This window comes from Suncus etruscus, chromosome 5 (genome assembly GCF_024139225.1).
Source record: "Suncus etruscus isolate mSunEtr1 chromosome 5, mSunEtr1.pri.cur, whole genome shotgun sequence".
Taxonomy (NCBI): domain Eukaryota; kingdom Metazoa; phylum Chordata; class Mammalia; order Eulipotyphla; family Soricidae; genus Suncus; species Suncus etruscus.
The window spans coordinates 116,404,070-116,422,714 of record NC_064852.1 but is presented as its reverse complement, the minus strand read 5'-3'; the positions used below and the strand labels follow the sequence as shown (position 1 = coordinate 116,422,714).

The window sequence follows — 18,645 nt, the reverse complement described above, 5'->3', positions numbered from 1 at the left end:
AAAGAAAGAAAGAAAGAAAGAAAGAAAGAAAGAAAGAAAGAAAGAAAGAAAGAAAGAAAGAAAGAAAGAAAGAAAGAAAGAAAGAAAAGAAAGAAAGAGAGGGGAGGGAGGGAGGAAGGAAGGAAGGGGGAGAAAGAAAGAAAGAAAGAAAGAAAGAAAGAAAGAAAGAAAGAAAGAAAGAAAGAAAGAAAGAAAGAAAGAAAGAAAGGAAGGAAGGAAGGAAGGAAGGAAGGAAGGAAGGAAGGAAGGAAGGAAGGAAGGAAGGAAGGAAGGAAAGAGAGAGAGAAAGGAAGGAAGGAAGGAAGGAAGGAAGGAAGGAAGGAAGGAAGGAAGGAAGGAAGGAAGGAAGGAAGGAAGGAAGGAAGGAAGGAACTATACAGTATGTAGCAGGTACCCTATTAACTACCTACCTTAACCTTACTGATAACAGTATTGGTGAATACCTTATTAGGTTTCATTCTCCATAGTAATAGACTTCGAGGGGATAATTCCCTATTCCTAGTAAATAGCTGAGCTGGCTGGGACTGAAAGGCAGTTACCTAGAGTGCATACTCCTAGGAGACAAGCATGGCCCCTGCCAATCCACAGTGGATATCAATAAGCAAGTCAGACCCTTCAGAACAGAAATCAACTGCAAATCTTCAAAATCATAACCAGGGCCTAGAGAGCTAATCAAGGTTTGAGTCTCCAGCATGGTATATGGTTCTCCATTCTCCAACCCCCCAGATCATAGTCAAGTGTAGAAAGGAAGATAGAAAGAGAAGAAAACGGAGCCAGAGAGATAGCACAGCGGTAGGGCATTTGCCTTGCACAAGGCTTACCCGGGAGGGACCCGGTTTGGTTCCCAGCATCCCATATGGTCCCCCAGCCTGCCAGGGGTCATTTCTGAATGCAGAGCCAGGAGTAACCCCTGAGCACTGCTGGGTGTGGCCCAAAGAACCAAATAGTCAATCAAATCAATAAATAAAGAAAATATAAAAAATTAAAAGAAAAAAGAAAAGGAAGAAGAGAGGGAGGGAGGGAGGAAGGGGAAAAATGAAAAAAATTGTAATCATTGGCAAGGAGACTGAACTGTTTCTTTGGATCATTGTCAGCACAGCATCAAGGTGCTCAACTGTTAGTGACAAAGACCGAACCGTTCCCCCAGTTTCTCCTAAATCTGCCATGGGTTCTCCAGGACCTCAGGTTACATAACTGTGGTAGCCAAATGTCTGCCCAACACTGAAGAACACGTGGACTCATCGAGCTTGCCTTACATGATGAGTGGTCTGACATTTGAATCTTTATTCAATGCCTGGTCATAGTCAAACTAAATGCCACAAGAGGATCTTGTGTCTTGAAACGGAGAATCTCCAAGTTTTCACCAGGTATGCTTTACTGAGAAACTGCAGTCAATCCCAGGCACTCACAACCACAACTTCATGGTTACTGCACAAATTCTATTTGCAGAAATAATAACCAAGAATTTTCTCAAGCAGATAACAGAACTAGACACCCAGAGTACCAACAAAGCAAATCCAAGCAGATGTATACCAAGTACCTTATAATTACAAATGGCAAAAAATTAAAACAGAAACAATCCTAAAAAGAAGTAATCAAAAAGCAAATAGTCATAAAAGAGGTTTCACATAAGACTATCCACATAAAATTTGTCATCAGAAACTGTATAAGCCAGAAGGGAGAGGCCAAAGAGAACCTTACTTACCAACTGGACTTGAGCAGAACTTTCTGGCCATATATCTGGGTGAGAAGCTCTGGGAGTGGTCCTTATGTACCTGAGGTTTGGGAAATCCCAGCTTTATAATTTCCCAGTTGAAATGCATTTTAAGATATGAAAAAAGGCGAATTCTTGACCCTGGATCACAGGAGTGCATATACCAAGGAAAGAGAAGTGCAAGAGGGAATGAGAAGATGGATTAACAGTAAACATAAAGATATTGGTTCAGGGTCATAGACATTTCAGTAGCAGAGAAATGATGTAAATAGATCTAAATTCATTACTCAGGGCTAGAGGCATGCAGTACTATTCATTTCTTTCTAAACTTCATTCAAAATATTTTTCAACTGTCTTGGGAATTTTTTTTTTTTTGTTCATAGAAGTACATTGTTTAATTTCCAAGTATTTGAAAATGTGGTTTTCTGTTTTATTAGTTATTTGCAATGTAATTTTGTTTTGGTTGGCAAATACAACTTATAATAATGAAAATAAAAGAGTTAAAATTGAAGAGCAAAAAAACAGTTAAACAAGTTAAACAGTGGAAAAACGAGTTTGAAGTTATTTAACAAGAAAAAGTGCAACTGGAGCAATACCACAGCAAGTAGGGCATTTGCCTTGCACATTAAATCCGGTAGGCTTACCTGGATTTAATCCCATTTTTCCATATGGTCCCCTGAGTCTGCCACAAGTAACCCTTGAGTGCCGCCTGGTGTGTCCCAAAAACAAACAAAAAACAAAATAGAAGAAAAAGTGGAGAAGAATATGACGATTGCTAACAAATACTTTAACATGAACTAGGCTTGAAAGATAAAATAATCTAGATTTAGATTCAATATTATATGAACTAAAATTACAAAATTTGTTGGTTATCTGAATTTATGTTTTTATTGGCTAATTATAGTAGCCTGTCTCTTCCCTTTTCTTTCTTTCTCTTTTTTTCATTGTTCTTTTTGGATTTTGGGAAACCATGCCCCGGGGTACTCAGGGACTAATCTTGGCTCTGTGTTCAGTGTGATCCTGGTGCTTGGGGACCATATGTTGTGCCAGGGGTCAAACTGAACCTAGTCACATGTAAGGCAAGGCATTACCCTTGTAATGTCTGATTCCTCTCACCTACTGTTAGGAAAGTTTTATAAGATCACAGGAGTGTATCAGAGCAGGTGAAACACTTAAAACTTAAAGCATACTACAAACAAAATCCCCAAACTTTAAAATCTGAAAAACAATTTTTTAACTTTAGTATCTTATTTTCCAATACTTTTATTTGCCATTTTGTTGTAACAAGCAATATCAAGTCAATTTGTTGGTGCCTGTTAAGGGGGTAGGCTTGGGGGGCGCGATGAGAAACTGGTGACATGATGAAAGGAAAGTAACACAAGTGGTGGCATTGGTGTTGAAACACTGAAATTCCTGAAACAACTGCATTATAAACAATTCTGTAAATCACAGTGTAAAAATATAAGTAAAAAAAAACCTTTTTGTGCAGTGTGGAGGCTCTACCAACAGTGTTCAGGAGACTTAGGAGCCACTCCTAATGATTCTCAGCCAACCACTGTCAGGGACTAAATGGGATGCTAGGAATCAAAGCTGGTTGGCTACATGCAGACAAATATCCTACCCCTGTTGTTATCTCCTCAAATCTTCAAGTTTTAACACTGGAAATTAAACATTTATCACCAGCAGTCAAAGAGAAGAAAATCTAGAATTTGAAGGTAGCATGGTACCAAAATTCCATCAGAAGTAGCACTTATTGGGCCCGGAGAGATAGCACAGCAGCGTTTGCCTTGCAAGCAGCCGATCCAGGACCAAAGGTGGTTGGTTCGAATCCCGGTGTCCCATATGGTCCCCCGTGCCTGCCAGGAGCTATTTCTGAGCAGACAGCCAGGAGTGACCCCTGAGCACCGCTGGGTGTGCCCCCCCCCCCAAAAAAAAGTAGTACTTATTGAGGCTAGAGTGATAGTACAGCAAGTAGGGCACCTGCATCCCTAACAATGCATAAGTTCTCCTGAACCTTGCCAGGAGAACCCAGGAATAAACTTTGAGTACTGTCAGGCATGACTCAAAGACAAAACAAAACAAAATGAACACTTGCTTTGAACTGGGACTTATGGTTATTGATTGAAACAACAGTGCCACAAGTCAACTAGGGTAGATCTGTGGCCTCAAAGAAATGTGGAAGTATTACATTGCTTATTTTCAGGAGTACTTTTTCAAGGATTTAATTCTGCCTATTTACATCTAAAATGCTTTAAAATAGTTATATAAAATACTGTTTTTTCTCTTCTTGTCATTTAAAAATACATTTTGAAAAAGCCACACTATGCCCTGGAGTACAGCAAGGAAGGTACTTGCCTTGCATGCAGCTGACTCAGCTTTCATCCCCAGGACCCCATGTGTCTTCCCCAAACTAAGGAGTGATTCCACAGTGCAGAGCAGGAGTGAGCTTTGAACACACTGGATATGGCCCCAAAACAGAGCTCCCCCAAATTTAAAATTAGTAATAAAAATTTTAATATTGATATGTGCTCTCACAGGCTGTGAGGTCGCTTAAGGAGACAATCGAAGACTGTTGGGATCAAGATGCAGAAGCTCGGCTTACTGCGCAGTGTGCGGAGGAAAGGATGGCTGAGCTCATGATGATATGGGAAAGAAACAAGTCTGTGAGCCCAACAGTCAATCCAATGTCAACTGCTATGCAGAATGAACGGTAAGAATATGGGGTTCAGGCCCGGAGAGATAGCACAGCGGCGTTTGCCTTGCAAGCAGCCGATCCAGGACCAAAGGTGGTTGGTTCGAATCTCAGTGTCCCATATGGTCCCCCCAAGCCAAGGGCAATTTCTGAGCGCTTAGCCAGAAGTAACCCCTAAGCATCAAATGGGTGTGACCCCCCCAAAAAAAAAAAAAGAATATGGGGTTTGGCACCATGAGTCAGTAGTGAAAACTGACCTAGAGAACAGGGAAGAAGTTACTCTTAATTAGCCTAATAACACAGCTATGAATTTAAACTGTCTAATGGTGATTTTTCTTAATTATTCATGCTCTTAATAAAGATTTCTGTGGTCAAAGTACTTAATTTTTTCTCTATTAGTATTCCAGGTTTCCTACAATTATAAACTAATTCTGTATTTTCAGAGTTCCAAAAGCTTGGTAGGCAGGGGGTTTGCCTTGTACGTGGCTGACCTGGGTTTAATCTCCAGCACCGCATCTGGTCCCCTGAGTCCATAGGATTGATTCTTTAGTGCAGAATAGCAGTTCTTGAGCATAACCAGGCGTGTTCCTAGAACCAAAACTTTTATTTAAGTACTTGCACTTGTTGTTTTTGGGTTGTCATTTTCCCTCCCACCTTTTGTTGCTGCTGTGGGTTTTTTTTTTCCTTTTGGGGGATATGGGTTTGGGTGACCATATGGGATGCCAGGGATCAAATCAAATCCAGGTTGGCCATTTGCAACACAAATTCCCTTCCCACTGCATATCACTCTGGCCTGGCTGATATTTTTCAAGGATCTAGAACTGTGAAGTTGCATAGCAGTAAGTGTTTCACAGGTCTCCCTGCTTCTTGTTCAGTGCTCTTTCTTACTACTGGTTTTACAAGAAAGCAATTCATGAACATGAGTATAATATAAGTGTTAAGGTACTTATCTTGTGTGTAGTCAACCCCAGTTCCATCCCAAGTACCACATGTGTTCCCTAATAACTACCAGGAGTGACCCCCCCACCCAAGCACAAGCTAGAAATAAGTCCTGTATACCAATTGGTATGGTCTTCCCCTTATTTATTATTTCTCAAAAGAAAAAAAATCATAAAGTCTTTCCATTACATTTAGAAATTAGTTTTCGAAATGCTTCTGTGTTAGATCTGTAATTTTTGGTTCCAAAATAAAATTTAAAAAAATCTCAAGGTCGGGCCGGGCGGTGGCGCTGGAGGTAAGGTGCCTGCCTTGCCTGCGCTAGCCTAGGACGGACTGCGGTTCGATCCCCCGGCGTCCCATATGGTCCCCCAAGAAGCCAGGAGCAACTTCTGAGCACATAGCTAGGAGTAACCCCTGAGCGTCACAGGGTGTGGCCCAAAAACAAAAAAAAAAAAAAATCTCAAGGTCAGGATAAATAATACAGTGGGTAGAGCACTTGCCTTGCAGGTGACTGACTGAGGTTCAATCCTTGTCACCCATGGTGCCATGCAAGGACTGATCTGGGTAAGGACCAAAATCTTAACATTTGAGAAATTTCTGGTTCTTATTTGTAACCATGTTCAGGAGGAAAAGTCGGTGCAGACAGTTTTTTTTTCTTTTTCTTTTTCTTTTTCTTTTTTTAAATTATACTGCCCCAGAATCAAGGGATGAGAGAGAGAGAGAGAGAGGGAGGGAGAAGGGGAGTGGGGAGGGAGGGAGGGAGAAAGGAAGGAGAGAGAGAGAGAAGAGAGAGAAATAGAGAAAGAGGACAGAGGAAGGAAAGGGAGAGAGAATAGGGAGAGGGGAGAGGAAGGGGGAGAGATGGGGAAGGAAGGAGGGAGAGAAAGGAGAGGAAGAAAGGGAGAGAGGGTGAGAGAGAGAGGGAAGAAGAGGGAGAGAGAATAGAAAATTTTTATTTTTTCTAATACATGTAAAACTTTTTAGGGGGCAGAGTGGTAGCACAGTGATAGGGCGTTTGCCTTTCATGCGCTGACCCAGGATGGATGCGGGTTTGATCCCTGGCATCCCATATGGTCCCCTGAGCCAGGAGTAATTCCTGAGTTCTGCTGGGTGTGGCTTAACAAACAAACAGACAAAATCTTTAAATAAAATATTTTTGTCTAGAATGATATAGATTGGGAATTTATAAAAGCATTTCAGAAAAAACAATGTGGTTTAAGTAGAGCACATACCTTGCGTGTGTGAGGCCGTACTAGGTTCAGTCCCTGGCACTTCATTGTCATCCCTGCCCCTTGCCCCAACATGAAGCCACAATGAAGCTGTTCTGGATCATTTTGTGGTCAGGAGGGATCGACCCCCTGGAGACCGAATTAATTCCAACATTCGTAAATACGGCCCAAGTGAGCCCAGGCACTTATAGGTATGACCTCCACAACCATAACAAACACATTTCAGGCTTGAACATGGTAAGTGTTTAGCTTGGAGATTTGGTTTATCATAAATGTATATTCTCAGTGTGATGCCTTTTTTCCTTCTTTCTTTAAGCAACCTGTCACACAGTAGGCGTGTGCCAAAGATTGGACCTTATCCAGATTATTCTTCTTCCTCGTACATTGAAGACTCTATCCACCACACTGACAGCATTGTGAAGAATATCTCCTCTGAGCATTCGATGTCCAGCACCCCTTTGACTCTGGGGGAGAAAAACCGAAATTCCATTAACTATGAAAGGCAGCAAGCACAAGCTCGAATCCCCAGCCCTGAAACCAGTGTCACCAGCCTGTCCACAAACACAACCACCACCAACACCACTGGTCTCACTCCAAGTACTGGTATGACCACCATATCTGAGATGCCATATCCAGACGAAACAAACCTCCACGCCACGAATATCTTACAGCCAGTGGGGCCAACCCCAGTCTGCTTACAACTGACAGAAGAAGACTTGGAGACGAACAAGCTGGACCCAAAAGAAGTTGATAAGAACCTCAAGGAAAGTTCTGACGAGAATCTCATGGAACATTCTCTTAAGCAGTTTAGTGGGCCAGACCCCCTGAGCAGTACCAGTTCTAGTTTGCTTTATCCACTCATAAAGCTGGCAGTAGAAGCCACTGGACAGCAGGACTTTACACACGCTGCCAATGGTCAAGCCTGTTTAATTCCCGATGTTCCACCTGCTCAAATCTACCCTCTTCCCAAACAGCAGAACCTTCCTAAGAGACCTACAAGTTTGCCTTTGAACACCAAAAACTCAACCAAGGAGCCCAGGCTGAAATTTGGCAGCAAGCACAAATCAAACTTGAAACAGGTAGAAACTGGAGTTGCCAAGATGAACACAATCAATGCTGCAGAACCTCATGTTGTGACAGTCACCATGAACGGTGTGGCTGGCAGAAACCACACGGTGAACTCTATGGCTGCCACCATCCAGTATGCCAATGGGGCAGTACCAACAGGCCAGACGTCTAACACAGGGGCACATAGATCACAAGAAATGCTGCAGAATCAGTTCTTGGGTGAGGACACCCGGCTCAATATTAATTCCAGTCCCGATGAACACGAACCTTTACTGAGACGAGAACAGCAGGCTGGCCATGATGAAGCTGTTCTGGATCGTCTTGTGGACAGGAGGGACCGGCCCCTGGAAGGAGGCCGAACTAATTCCAATAACAACAACAGTAATCCTTGTTCAGAGCAAGAGGTTCTTCCACAGGGTATTCCAAGCACAGTAGCAGATCCTGCACCGGCCAAGCCCAGGAGAGCACAGAGGCCTAATTCTCTGGATCTTTCGGCCACAAATGTCTTAGATGGCAGCGGTATGCCATGTAAGTAGAGATATGGTGTCATCTTTTCTGCTTGTCTTTCATATCCACTAAAGTTAATACATAAGGGCTGGAGAGATAGTACTTGCATGTAAAGCCACTTGCCTTAATTCCTGAGTATAGAGCCAGGAGTAATCCCTGAGCAATACCAGTTGTGGTCCCCAAACCAAAATAAATTGTATTTGATAAAGTCACATTGTGTTTCAGCTAGCAATTATATACTTTCATTATCTTTGGAAATAAGACAATCTGTTTGGATCTCAAACATAATTAGACTTTCCAAAGGAAAAAAAAATTGTCTTGTAAATAACTAAAAAGTCAGTGTTGAAATAGTTAGATAATTTCTTATTTAACGTGCACCTTGCATTGCTGCAGGTTTATAATACAACTCACACAATTTGCTGTGAATGCTTAAGATTAAGTAAATATCAACACCAATTTAAGAGCTTTAAGTAGGGACAAGGGATATAACTCAAGTGGTAGAACAAAGCCTAGCCTGTGTGAGACCCTGAGACTGGTCTCCTGCATCATCATGATTACCTATCCCACCCCGAACAACTGGGTATGGTTCTGGTGCCCTCTCAGCCCAGTAGCACCTGTAGGAAGCACCAACTTGAGCACTAAATTGTGTGGTTCACTAGGCCTGCAGTTCCAACCCTGGTCCCTTTCTCCCCCTTACCTCCCTCCCACAACTAGATATGGCCCCTATTTTAAAAAATAGACTAAGTAAAATGATGAACAGCTTGTTGAGAATTTTCATATATACATTTATATTTTATTGGCATACACTTAAGATTAAATCTTAAAAGCTCAGAAGTAGGGCCAGAAGATAGTCCAGCAAGGGAGGTTCTTGTCCTGCACACCCTGGTGCACACTGCCAGGCGTGCACACCCTCCACTTCAGAAGTTAAGAGATAATTAGAAAACATCACTGTGAGGAGGTTATAAAGTTCTTAGCTCCTTGGTGTTAGCTTTTTCAAAGGTCTCCTATAATATTCTGCACTGGACCCTGCAATACTAAAATAGTTTGATTTTTGGTGTCTTGTACTGTTTAGATCATAAAATAAGAAAGAAAGCTCCCCCCAAAACCTCTAACAGCCATCATTATACACTTTTAGACTGATAACATTAATGAAACAAACCAGTCTTGTAATAATAGATGTTAGGATTACAAAATGGAATGAAGAAACTCAACTTTCAAAAATGTACTGGGGCCAGAGAGATAATATGGTGGGTAAGGTGTTTGTCTTTTGAACTTAATGAAGGTTCATTTGGCAGAATTCTTTTTTTTTTTTTTTTTTTTTTTTTTTTTTTTGGTTTTTGGTTTTTGGGTCACACCTGGCAGCGCTCAGGGGTTACTCCTGGCAGAATTTTTGATCAATGAAACATCTTTTAAAATATGGGAAGGGGAACTAGGAAATTTATATTTAACATTTGCATATCCTTCTGAATAATAATACATCAGTGCTATTAACACTTTGGGGACTGAGTACAATAGGAAAGGAGCTTGCCTTGTACAGTCCCCGAAACCTCACGAGGACTGATACCTGAGCACAGAGCCAGGAGTAAGTCCTGAGAACCACTGAGTGCGGCCCTGCCCAGATTTTTCTCTTTTTTTGATCCACTTTGAGCACTAAATAGAATCATCATGTGAATTCTGCAAGACCTTTGCTGATAACCAAAGATTTAAGAACACAACCAATAACTTTAAATTTTCTCCTCTGATTTGGCCTTTATGTTTTATACAATTTTTGTAACAATTTATACAATTGTTTTATACAATTTTATATACAATTTGTATACAGTTTATACAATTGTCTTATACAATTTTTTCTTCTTTGTCTTAGAGAATAATTAGGTTTCAAGAATCTCAAAAATATTGGGGCCAGAGCCATAGCACAGCTGTAGGGCTTTTGGCTTGCTTGCAGGTGATGCTGGTTTGATCCCCAGTATTCCATATAATTCCCAAGCCTGCCACAAGTGATTTCTGAGCACAGAGCCAGGAATAACCTCTGAGTGCCCTGGGTGTGGCCCAAAAACAAGCAAACAAAAAAGAATCTCAAAAATTTTAATTAAGTTTACTTAGCAACATGTTGCCTGGCATCATGAATTTCAGAGAATGTTCGTTTGCTCCCATCCCTGAAATTGATTTCTGCTAGAAGGTTAACAACCCTGATTCTTTTTTTCATTGTTGTTTTCCATATATTTTCCCTGCTTTTTTTTCTTACTTTTTTTCCCTCCACTCTAATTTTCTCTACTTTTTCTTTCAGTTGGCGAGTTGATACAAGATGGCAAATCAGGATCTGGTGAAAAGATCAAAAAACGTGTGAAAACACCCTATTCTCTGAAGCGATGGCGTCCCTCCACTTGGGTCATCTCTACAGAGCCGCTGGACTGTGAGGTCAACAACAATGGCGGCGACAAGGCTTCTCACTCTAAGTCCAGCACTGCTGTGTACCTGGCAGAAGGAGGCACTGCCACCACCATGGTGTCGAAAGATATGGGAATGAACTGTCTGTGACATGTTTTCAAGCCTTTGAAGTGAAATTATTTTTTGCATCATTTAAATGTGCAGAAGACATTTTTAAAAACAAAACGAAACAAAACTGCTTTTCTTCCTCAGTCCCCTCTCCAATCCCTGCAACAAGGACTTGCTTTAAATAGATTTCAGCTATGCAGAAAAATTTAGCGTATGCTTCCATATTTTTTAATTTTTTTTATGTTTTGCACTTTTGTTTAGTCTCGCTAAAGTTATACTTGTCTGTTATGACCACGGAATTATATGTGTGTGTGTATCAAAAGTGGTCTCAAAATATTTTTTTAAGATAAAAAGCAAAAACATTGTATGCTGATAATCAGTTTGGACCAGTTTCTAAAGGTCATTAAAACAGAAGCAAATCAAGACAGGTTTGACTGCAGTGGTGTTTGGTATCCATGTTTTATTTCTGGGCACAAGCTTGTTTGTATGTTCTTGAACATACTCTGTTGGACATTCTTCCTTTTGTATTTTGTTTGACTGTGCAATAGTCTGTAGACCAGAAATAAGCTTTCTTGTAGGCTCTCTTCCTAATAGCATATTATATATTCTTCCATAATATGAACATTTCCTCCACTCTCCCCATATTTTCGATAGATCTGTTCAATGACGGTGAATTTTGCACAGGAGAAAGTAGCTATCTTATTTCTTGTTTTCTCCTTTTGGGGGATGCAGAAACACTGTCTCAAAGGGCTCTAACAGAAGGAACAAAACCCAATTTAAAATGCTACTTCTTTTTACCTTCCAAATATCAAACATTTACTTCCAGGCATTTTTTTTTATGCCAGTGGTAGTACTCAGAACCTTACACACACGTGCAAGGCATGTGTTGTACCTCTGAGTTACATCCTGGCCCCTCCTTCCAAGCATTTTGATAATTATATTTGGTTCTGATTTTAGAGTTTATAAAGGAGCATAGAACAACATAGAGAAAATAAGTTAATAGACATTTTTTATTTAATTTTATTTTTGTACACATGACGATGTTCCATATTCATTTATTTAAGAAGCACATTTTTATCAGAAGACTTCTAAAAATATACTTATATGAAATTTTTAAATAGATAATGAAGACAATAAGTGTTAAAGCCTTCATTATCTGAGTAGGCCATCTTTGGGTTTTTTGTTTTGTTTTGTTTTGGGGCCACAGTGGCAATACTCAGAGGTTACTCCTGGCTCAGCATTCAGGAATCCCTCCTGACAGAGGCTTGGGAGATCACATGGGATGTCCAGGATTGAATCCAGGTCGACCATGTGCAGGCAAATGCCCTACCACTGTATTGCTCTGGCCCCACATTGCCTGTTTAAAAAAAGAAACTTCAAAAGTAATTCATAGTTTTGAACCTGTTTTGTCTTTGTATTCTTTTCCCAAGCAAAGCCTAGTGACTTTATCTGAAAATGATTCTTCCCGTGACCTAAAACACTGTGTGGAAAAATCATTCAGCCGGCATGCTGAATCTCTATTGAAGAGAGGGTTGCTGCCAACCATTTGTTTTTCTCAGCAGACTGAGATTTAACTCTGTTTTCAAAACTGGATTTCTCCACTAATCCTGTTTTCATAATGTCTCCTCTTGCCAGCTGTTCACATATTCTTTAATATGTAAGCAACATCTATTCATTAGATTTTTATCTTTCTGTGATAACATATCCCTGAAATTTGACTTTTTAAGGCTTCCTTCGCTTCTTTCATTAATATATTTTGAAATGACAACCTCTGCATTTTTTTTCTTAAATAAAGCACTTTCTGTAAAGTAAGGGACCTTTTAGTAGCCACACATTTTCATCAATCTGCAAATAATAATGATAGCACTCTTGGGATAATTTTCCTTTCAGATACTTAGTACTTCCCAGATCTTACCTAAGTTCTAATAAGACTTTTAATTTTTTTTTTTAAAGGCTAAGAGGAAAACACAAAAACCCAACTTCCTGATTTAAGTTTTTATTTCTTAAATAATATTTTTGGGCATATTTCTACTTTCGTGGTTTAGCCTTCCTCATTTGCTATCCGGTATACCTGTGGCTGATTTACATATCAGCTTTCTTTTGTTTTGACATTTTCTATATCGTTATGATTTAGATGGAACCACACATAGATTACTAAATACAGTTTTGAATGGTTAGAATGATTTTACCAGTGCCTAGGATTTCTACCTTTTCTGTCTTCTTAGTCCTTATCTTGATTCATACCCTTATCATAAAATCTTTTTATTATTTTCTTTAGCAAGTTGCTTATCTCATTCCCAGGAAATTGTATTTAGTTCTCTTGCTTCTGACTTTCAGTTGTATTTCAGGATATTGTTTTTATTGTAGGACATCAGTGGTCAAATAAATTATATTCCTTCTCCAATTTGAAGCATTGAGAATAAATGAACATTTGAGGTATAATTCATTTATTTCTTTTTTTTTGTTTTGTTTTTACTTTTTCTTTTCATTTATTTTTTTTTTTTTTTTTTTTTTTTTTTTTTTTGGTTTTTGGGCCACACCCGGTGACGCTCAGGGGTTACTCCTGGCTATGCGCTCAGAAGTTGTTCCTGGCTTCTTGGGGGACCATATGGGACGCCGGGGGATCGAACCGCGGTCCGTCCTAGGCTAGCGCAGGCAAGGCAGGCACCTTACCTCCAGCGCCACCGCCCGGCCCCTCATTTATTTCTTAACGAAAGAGGAACTCTATTATATCCTACTGTACTTTGTTTTCAGGCCAGATAATTATAATTTTTTTCAATGTTTTTTGTGTATAATCCAAAACTACTTGCAAAAATTTATATGGTAAATTTTTTAAATTCCACTTCATGAAGCATGCTTAATACAACTATTTATCATCTTCTTTCAGTTTTTAGTGTACTCTTAAAAAAGTAGAATTAAAAATTTAGATAATCTTAATACATTTTAAATTGTGTATCAGTTTTACTTTAGAATCTATAATACAAAAGCAAACAAATTACTAAGTAGCAAATTATTTGCTAATTTTATTCATCTAATGATAAATGTTTCGGGTTTTTTTTTTAATATCTTTCTTAAGGCTAATAGTTATCACAAAATTTTGTATTTTGTTCTTTTGAATTAGAAACCATTTCATGTTTTTTTAAATTCTTTTCCTCAGTAGTACTAAAACCTCTTAAAGGCATAATAGATTATCAAAGTCTAATAGTAATTCTCTGTTATTTTAATTATGACAGTATTAAATTATTGAAAGAACTTGATTATAATTGTTAGTTCAAATAATTATTTAATTATAATTTTAAAGTATCCCTTTTAAGATATATAATTGTAAGGAATTTATCAGTGTAAAAAGTTTTGGAAAAGTACAGAATGAAAAATTTGCTATTTGTTAATCTATTAAATACTGGGCTATCCATACTCTGCCTTTTTACATCCTCTTGACAGTTATATAAAGATTTTAATTCATATCTCCACTTGACAGATGAGGAAACCAAAGCTAAGAGAATCTAATCTACCCAAAGTTCACATCTAGTAATAAAGCTGAGATTTGAAACTAGTTTTGCCTTTCTCCACATCTCTTTCATATACACCACACTGCCTATATACTGTGCGATAGGATATGTAATGTACTAACATTTTGTAAGAAATTTAGTCATTCTATTCTAGCACAATTATGGCTTGTACTTAAGCCTAACCAGATACCTTAATGTCTTTAAAAGTTAGGCAAACTTAAGATGTGTAGACTTGTTCTATGCTGATTGTTGCTTAAGGAATAATTACTGATTCAAGATAAAATTTTATCTCACATATGCCATAAAAACTATTTTACTTCTTTCTCTTTTTGTTTTCTTTTTGTTTTTTGGGCCACACTCATTTGACACTCAGGGGTTACTCCTGGCTATGGGTTCAGAAATCACCCCTGGCTTGGGGGGACGATGGGGGATCGAACCACGGTCCGTCCCAGGCTAGCGCTTGCAATGCCTTACCTCTAGTGCCACCTCTCCGGCCCCTACGTCTCTTATTTTTTAATGTTCTCATTGCAGATAAAGTAAATTTTCAGGGAAAAAGAAAAGTAGCCTTGTGGGAAATGAGTTGGTTTTTTAAAAAATGGATTCAACACTAGATTTGGAGCAGTTGATTTCACATGGACTTATCATTTTGTTACTCCTTTGATTTCATCTTGGAAATTTCTTCTTTGATGGACTTTAGAAAATGTACTATTATAAAAAAAAACTAAGCATGTTTTAGGAAGGATATAAGGAAACTGTCATTTTTATAATGCAATTAGTGTGGCTTCCTTACATGTATCTACTTGTTCCAGAAAAGGTACATTTGGTTCTGAATTTGAAGGTATTAATGAATACTAGGAGGACACAAGTATTCAGTGGTAATTGTTCCAAAATTTGGCAAATATTTTTATTTAAAATATTGATAGGTTTGACTTCTCAAGTCAAATTGAATACCTGGTTAGGCTGTGGCTATTTATTGAAATTTTCATTTTCTCTAGCCTCATTCATCAAAAGTAATTTAAAATGGTAAAAATACTTTAAATTTTGCTCTTTTCATATTTATGAAAGAATATTTTATTGGTAGTAGCTGCTAGAAATTGAAATTATATTCTATGCAACCTTTTATAAACTTTTGTTGAACCTAAAACCACTTATATACTGGAAATACATAACTATTTACAGATTACTTTATTAATTTACTTGCCGAGCTATCTTCCTAAAGTTAGAATCTGCACACACATTAGTTGATTATTTAGGCTTGTTATTTTAGAACTTACCAGCCCCATGTACATGGTTTAAAAAAAGTCCTTTTCAGACTGGGATATTTTAAGTAACCATACCTTTGACTATCAGTTTGATTTTTAGCACTTAAAATTGCATTTTAACATTAACAATTCTGTCTTATGCAAATGTTAGCCAAAGTTACCTTGCATGATCCCCTCCTACATAGACTTTTATTAAATAAATATGGCAAATGACTGTTTTAGCTTGTTACACAAATGTTATCATCAAAAGAAGGCTTTTGACAGGTTCTCAGATTTAAAGAAAGTTGTAGCATTTGGCTTACCAACCCAATACTTTTCATCAGACACCTCTAACTTTTGTGTCGGATCTTTTCTATTCCTTAATTACCTGACTTGTCATTTTCTCTGTCAGTCAAGTTTTCATTATTTCTGCTTTTCACCACTCATTTTTGTATTCATTTCTCTTATCCACTAGTAAATTAGTTGGCCTTTCTCCCAACATTGTTATTTTCAGTACACTTCAGACCTTCTTTCTCTAGTAACTTCTAAATCTCAGTTCTTCAGTCAAAATTGCCTTGGTTTACTTAATATTAGCATTTTCTCCTCAGTACTACTTAAATTGATTATATTTTAAAATACCTAACATTATGTTTTATTCAAATTCATTACTCCAGTTAAATAGTTTAATAGGATAAAATTCAAAACCAAGATGCATTTAACAATGCATCCAATCATGAAATTGTCAGCAAATCAGCCCTTAAGTTTTCTATCACCTAAAAGTTTCTATAAAATTAATTTGCATTTTATGATTTTTATATCATCAGTTAAAACTAAAAAAGCCATGAATACAGAATTGTGCATCATTTTGCCATTAAAAAAGTTAATCTATAATGCAGCAAGCTTAGCTTATGATTTAACCACACATTTTTGTACTCTTATTTATATCAAATATTTTTAATGTATGATTACATTTTAACAGCAAACCCATCAATAATCTATGACCAATTTTTCAGACCACTTTTGAAATACAGTATTGACTCATGGGCCAGACTGTAGCAATTTTCATTTAACTTTTAAGTGATTCAAGTTGAGTGTTTGTGCATATGGAAGAAAATTTATGTTTTTATTTTGTAACTGATACACTTGAAAGAAAATACTTCAGAAAAATTTATGCTGTATATTAAAGTTATTTCCCAAATTGGCCATTGTGATGTTTGTAGTGTTACTGTTTTATGTTCTTTATTTTCTAGTTTAATTTAATTTGAAGTCCAGATTTGTAACTGTACCTGGTTAGGAGAGAAGTACTCATTAGAAATAATTCATAATTAGGGAGTTCCAGTTTATGATTGAAATTTTAAGCAAATTACTATATTTTAAACCACAATTTTTTTTAATGTTCTGAAAGGTAGCATATGAGTTTTCCCAGAGCTTTTTCATTTAGATTGCAGAACCATTTTTATGTTTTAGACTGATGCTGCAGACAATAAATACTAAAAACTCAGGGCCCCTTTCATCTTTTTTGCACATTGAACATTGAAAAACTTCAATTGTTAACAGTTACAGTTGAATATATATGGTGTTTGTAGCACACAGTTCATTTAATGTTTCATCTTATTATTTGATTTCATTTACATCATCATATTTCATTAATCATAAAATCTTGCCGGGTTTTGTAATTATTAACTAGAGGGAAAATGACTCAACTAATAGGCTACATGTTGCAGCATTTTTAGGCCTAAGTGTTAGAAGCATCACCATCAAATCATTTCTGTTTTTTGATTAAGTGTGGTTATTATACATGATGGGACAGATCATTTCACTTTGGTTTTTTAGTGGGAGACTTTGGTAAAGTAGTTCCTCTGGGATAAAATTTTCTCGAGGTAACAAAACATTATAAAACTATCTTCTAAAAGTAAGCTAATAAAAGCTTTAGTAAGAGCTTGGATGTTTCTGAGAAGGTAAACTGTGGTAACTTATTTATTGCATTGTCAGATCCAAATGGAATTTTTCTCTCAAACAGATAAATTCAAGCTCCAAATTGTTATGCAGTATACTTCAAATCCTAACAGAAAAATTATTTGTAACTCATCTCTGTCTCGGGCTCTCTACCTTATTACCAATCAATCCTCTTAAATAAAATAGGGAGACAATTTTTTTTTAAAAAAGCTTAACAGGAAAGAAAACTAAACTGCTAAAAGATGCAATTCAAAAATAGATTCTGGTTTAATACTGAATTGCTTGGCTTCTGTGGCTTTTCTTTTTCTGGTCACTTTTATTTATTTAAACAGTTTGTATATGTCTTGTTATGTTTCCATGGATATTATATTGTGTGTTTGTATAAGCTGGAATCATTCTTAGTTTTTTTGTTGATAGTTTCTCAAATGAAAATAAGTGGTTAATTGTAAAATACACTAACTTGTAGGGTGTTGTAGTAGCTGAAACATGACATGTAGCTGCCATGCTTTTTCTGAATGGACAAGAGAAATAAATGAGCTACAGAGTATTCTCTGAGGATGCTTTTCTGGAGTAAGAGAGGCTGAAAAATAATGGCAATCCCCTCAGAACCCTCTTTCTTGTTAACGGGTATCTTTTGTTGGTGTGTTTTGCTCTTACATTGCGGATAGATATCATATATGACTTTATGAAAATTATTTTCAGTTATTTTGCTTTTGTATAAGCTGTCTGAGACCTTGCTATGCTGTACAAGTTGTGTTTGATGGAGTGTGAGTATGAAATAAAGCAAATCACTTTTCTTTTGTATTATCTATGGATGCCACTAGGAAAGCTGACATTAAGCCACTAAAGAGTTTTCTATGAAATAATTGTAAGTAAATGCTTTGATATATATAAACCTAAATAAAAAGATTGTATTGATACAGAGACATTGGAGAAGGAGATTTTAAGACAGTTCTTTAGGTTTAAAATGGCTTGCTGTAAAATGGTGCATTATTCCATTTATTAAAGATCATATTAATGACAAAAGTTATTGTATCCTTATTTTTATGAACTCACCAGGAATTATAACTTAGTATATTATTTAAGGCATTTTTCCCCTAGAATACTAAATGAATACATTATTCAGAATGTCCCACCTTCTATAAATCAACTTATGTTACAGTAACACTTAAGTAGTATATGCCAGGCATAGTGTCAGTTAATTTATGTTACTGATAATTTTCATTAAAATTCTGCTAAATTTGGGGCCGGAGAGATAGCACAGCGGTGTTTGCCTTGCAAGCAGCCGACCCAG

General features: G+C 37.4%; 1 protein-coding gene and 1 long non-coding RNA gene across 2 annotated transcripts in view; both read left to right on the top strand.

Moving 5' to 3' along the window:
- BMPR2 (bone morphogenetic protein receptor type 2) overlaps nt 1-12,401 on the top strand; it is a 162,731-nt gene extending 150,330 nt beyond the window's left edge. Inside the window, exons 11-13 of the mRNA XM_049773176.1 lie at nt 4,252-4,424; nt 6,891-8,170; nt 10,437-12,401. Coding sequence (XP_049629133.1) covers nt 4,252-4,424; nt 6,891-8,170; nt 10,437-10,687 — 1,704 coding nt within the window. The 3' untranslated portion in view covers nt 10,688-12,401. The remainder of the gene's footprint in view (nt 1-4,251; nt 4,425-6,890; nt 8,171-10,436) is intronic.
- A 2,447-nt stretch (nt 12,402-14,848) lies between these two features.
- Nucleotides 14,849-18,377, top strand: LOC126009016 (uncharacterized). Its single transcript, XR_007495875.1, has 2 exons — nt 14,849-15,481; nt 15,517-18,377. It is a non-coding gene; the product is annotated as an uncharacterized LOC126009016 (long non-coding RNA).
- Nucleotides 18,378-18,645: the final 268 nt, after the last annotated feature.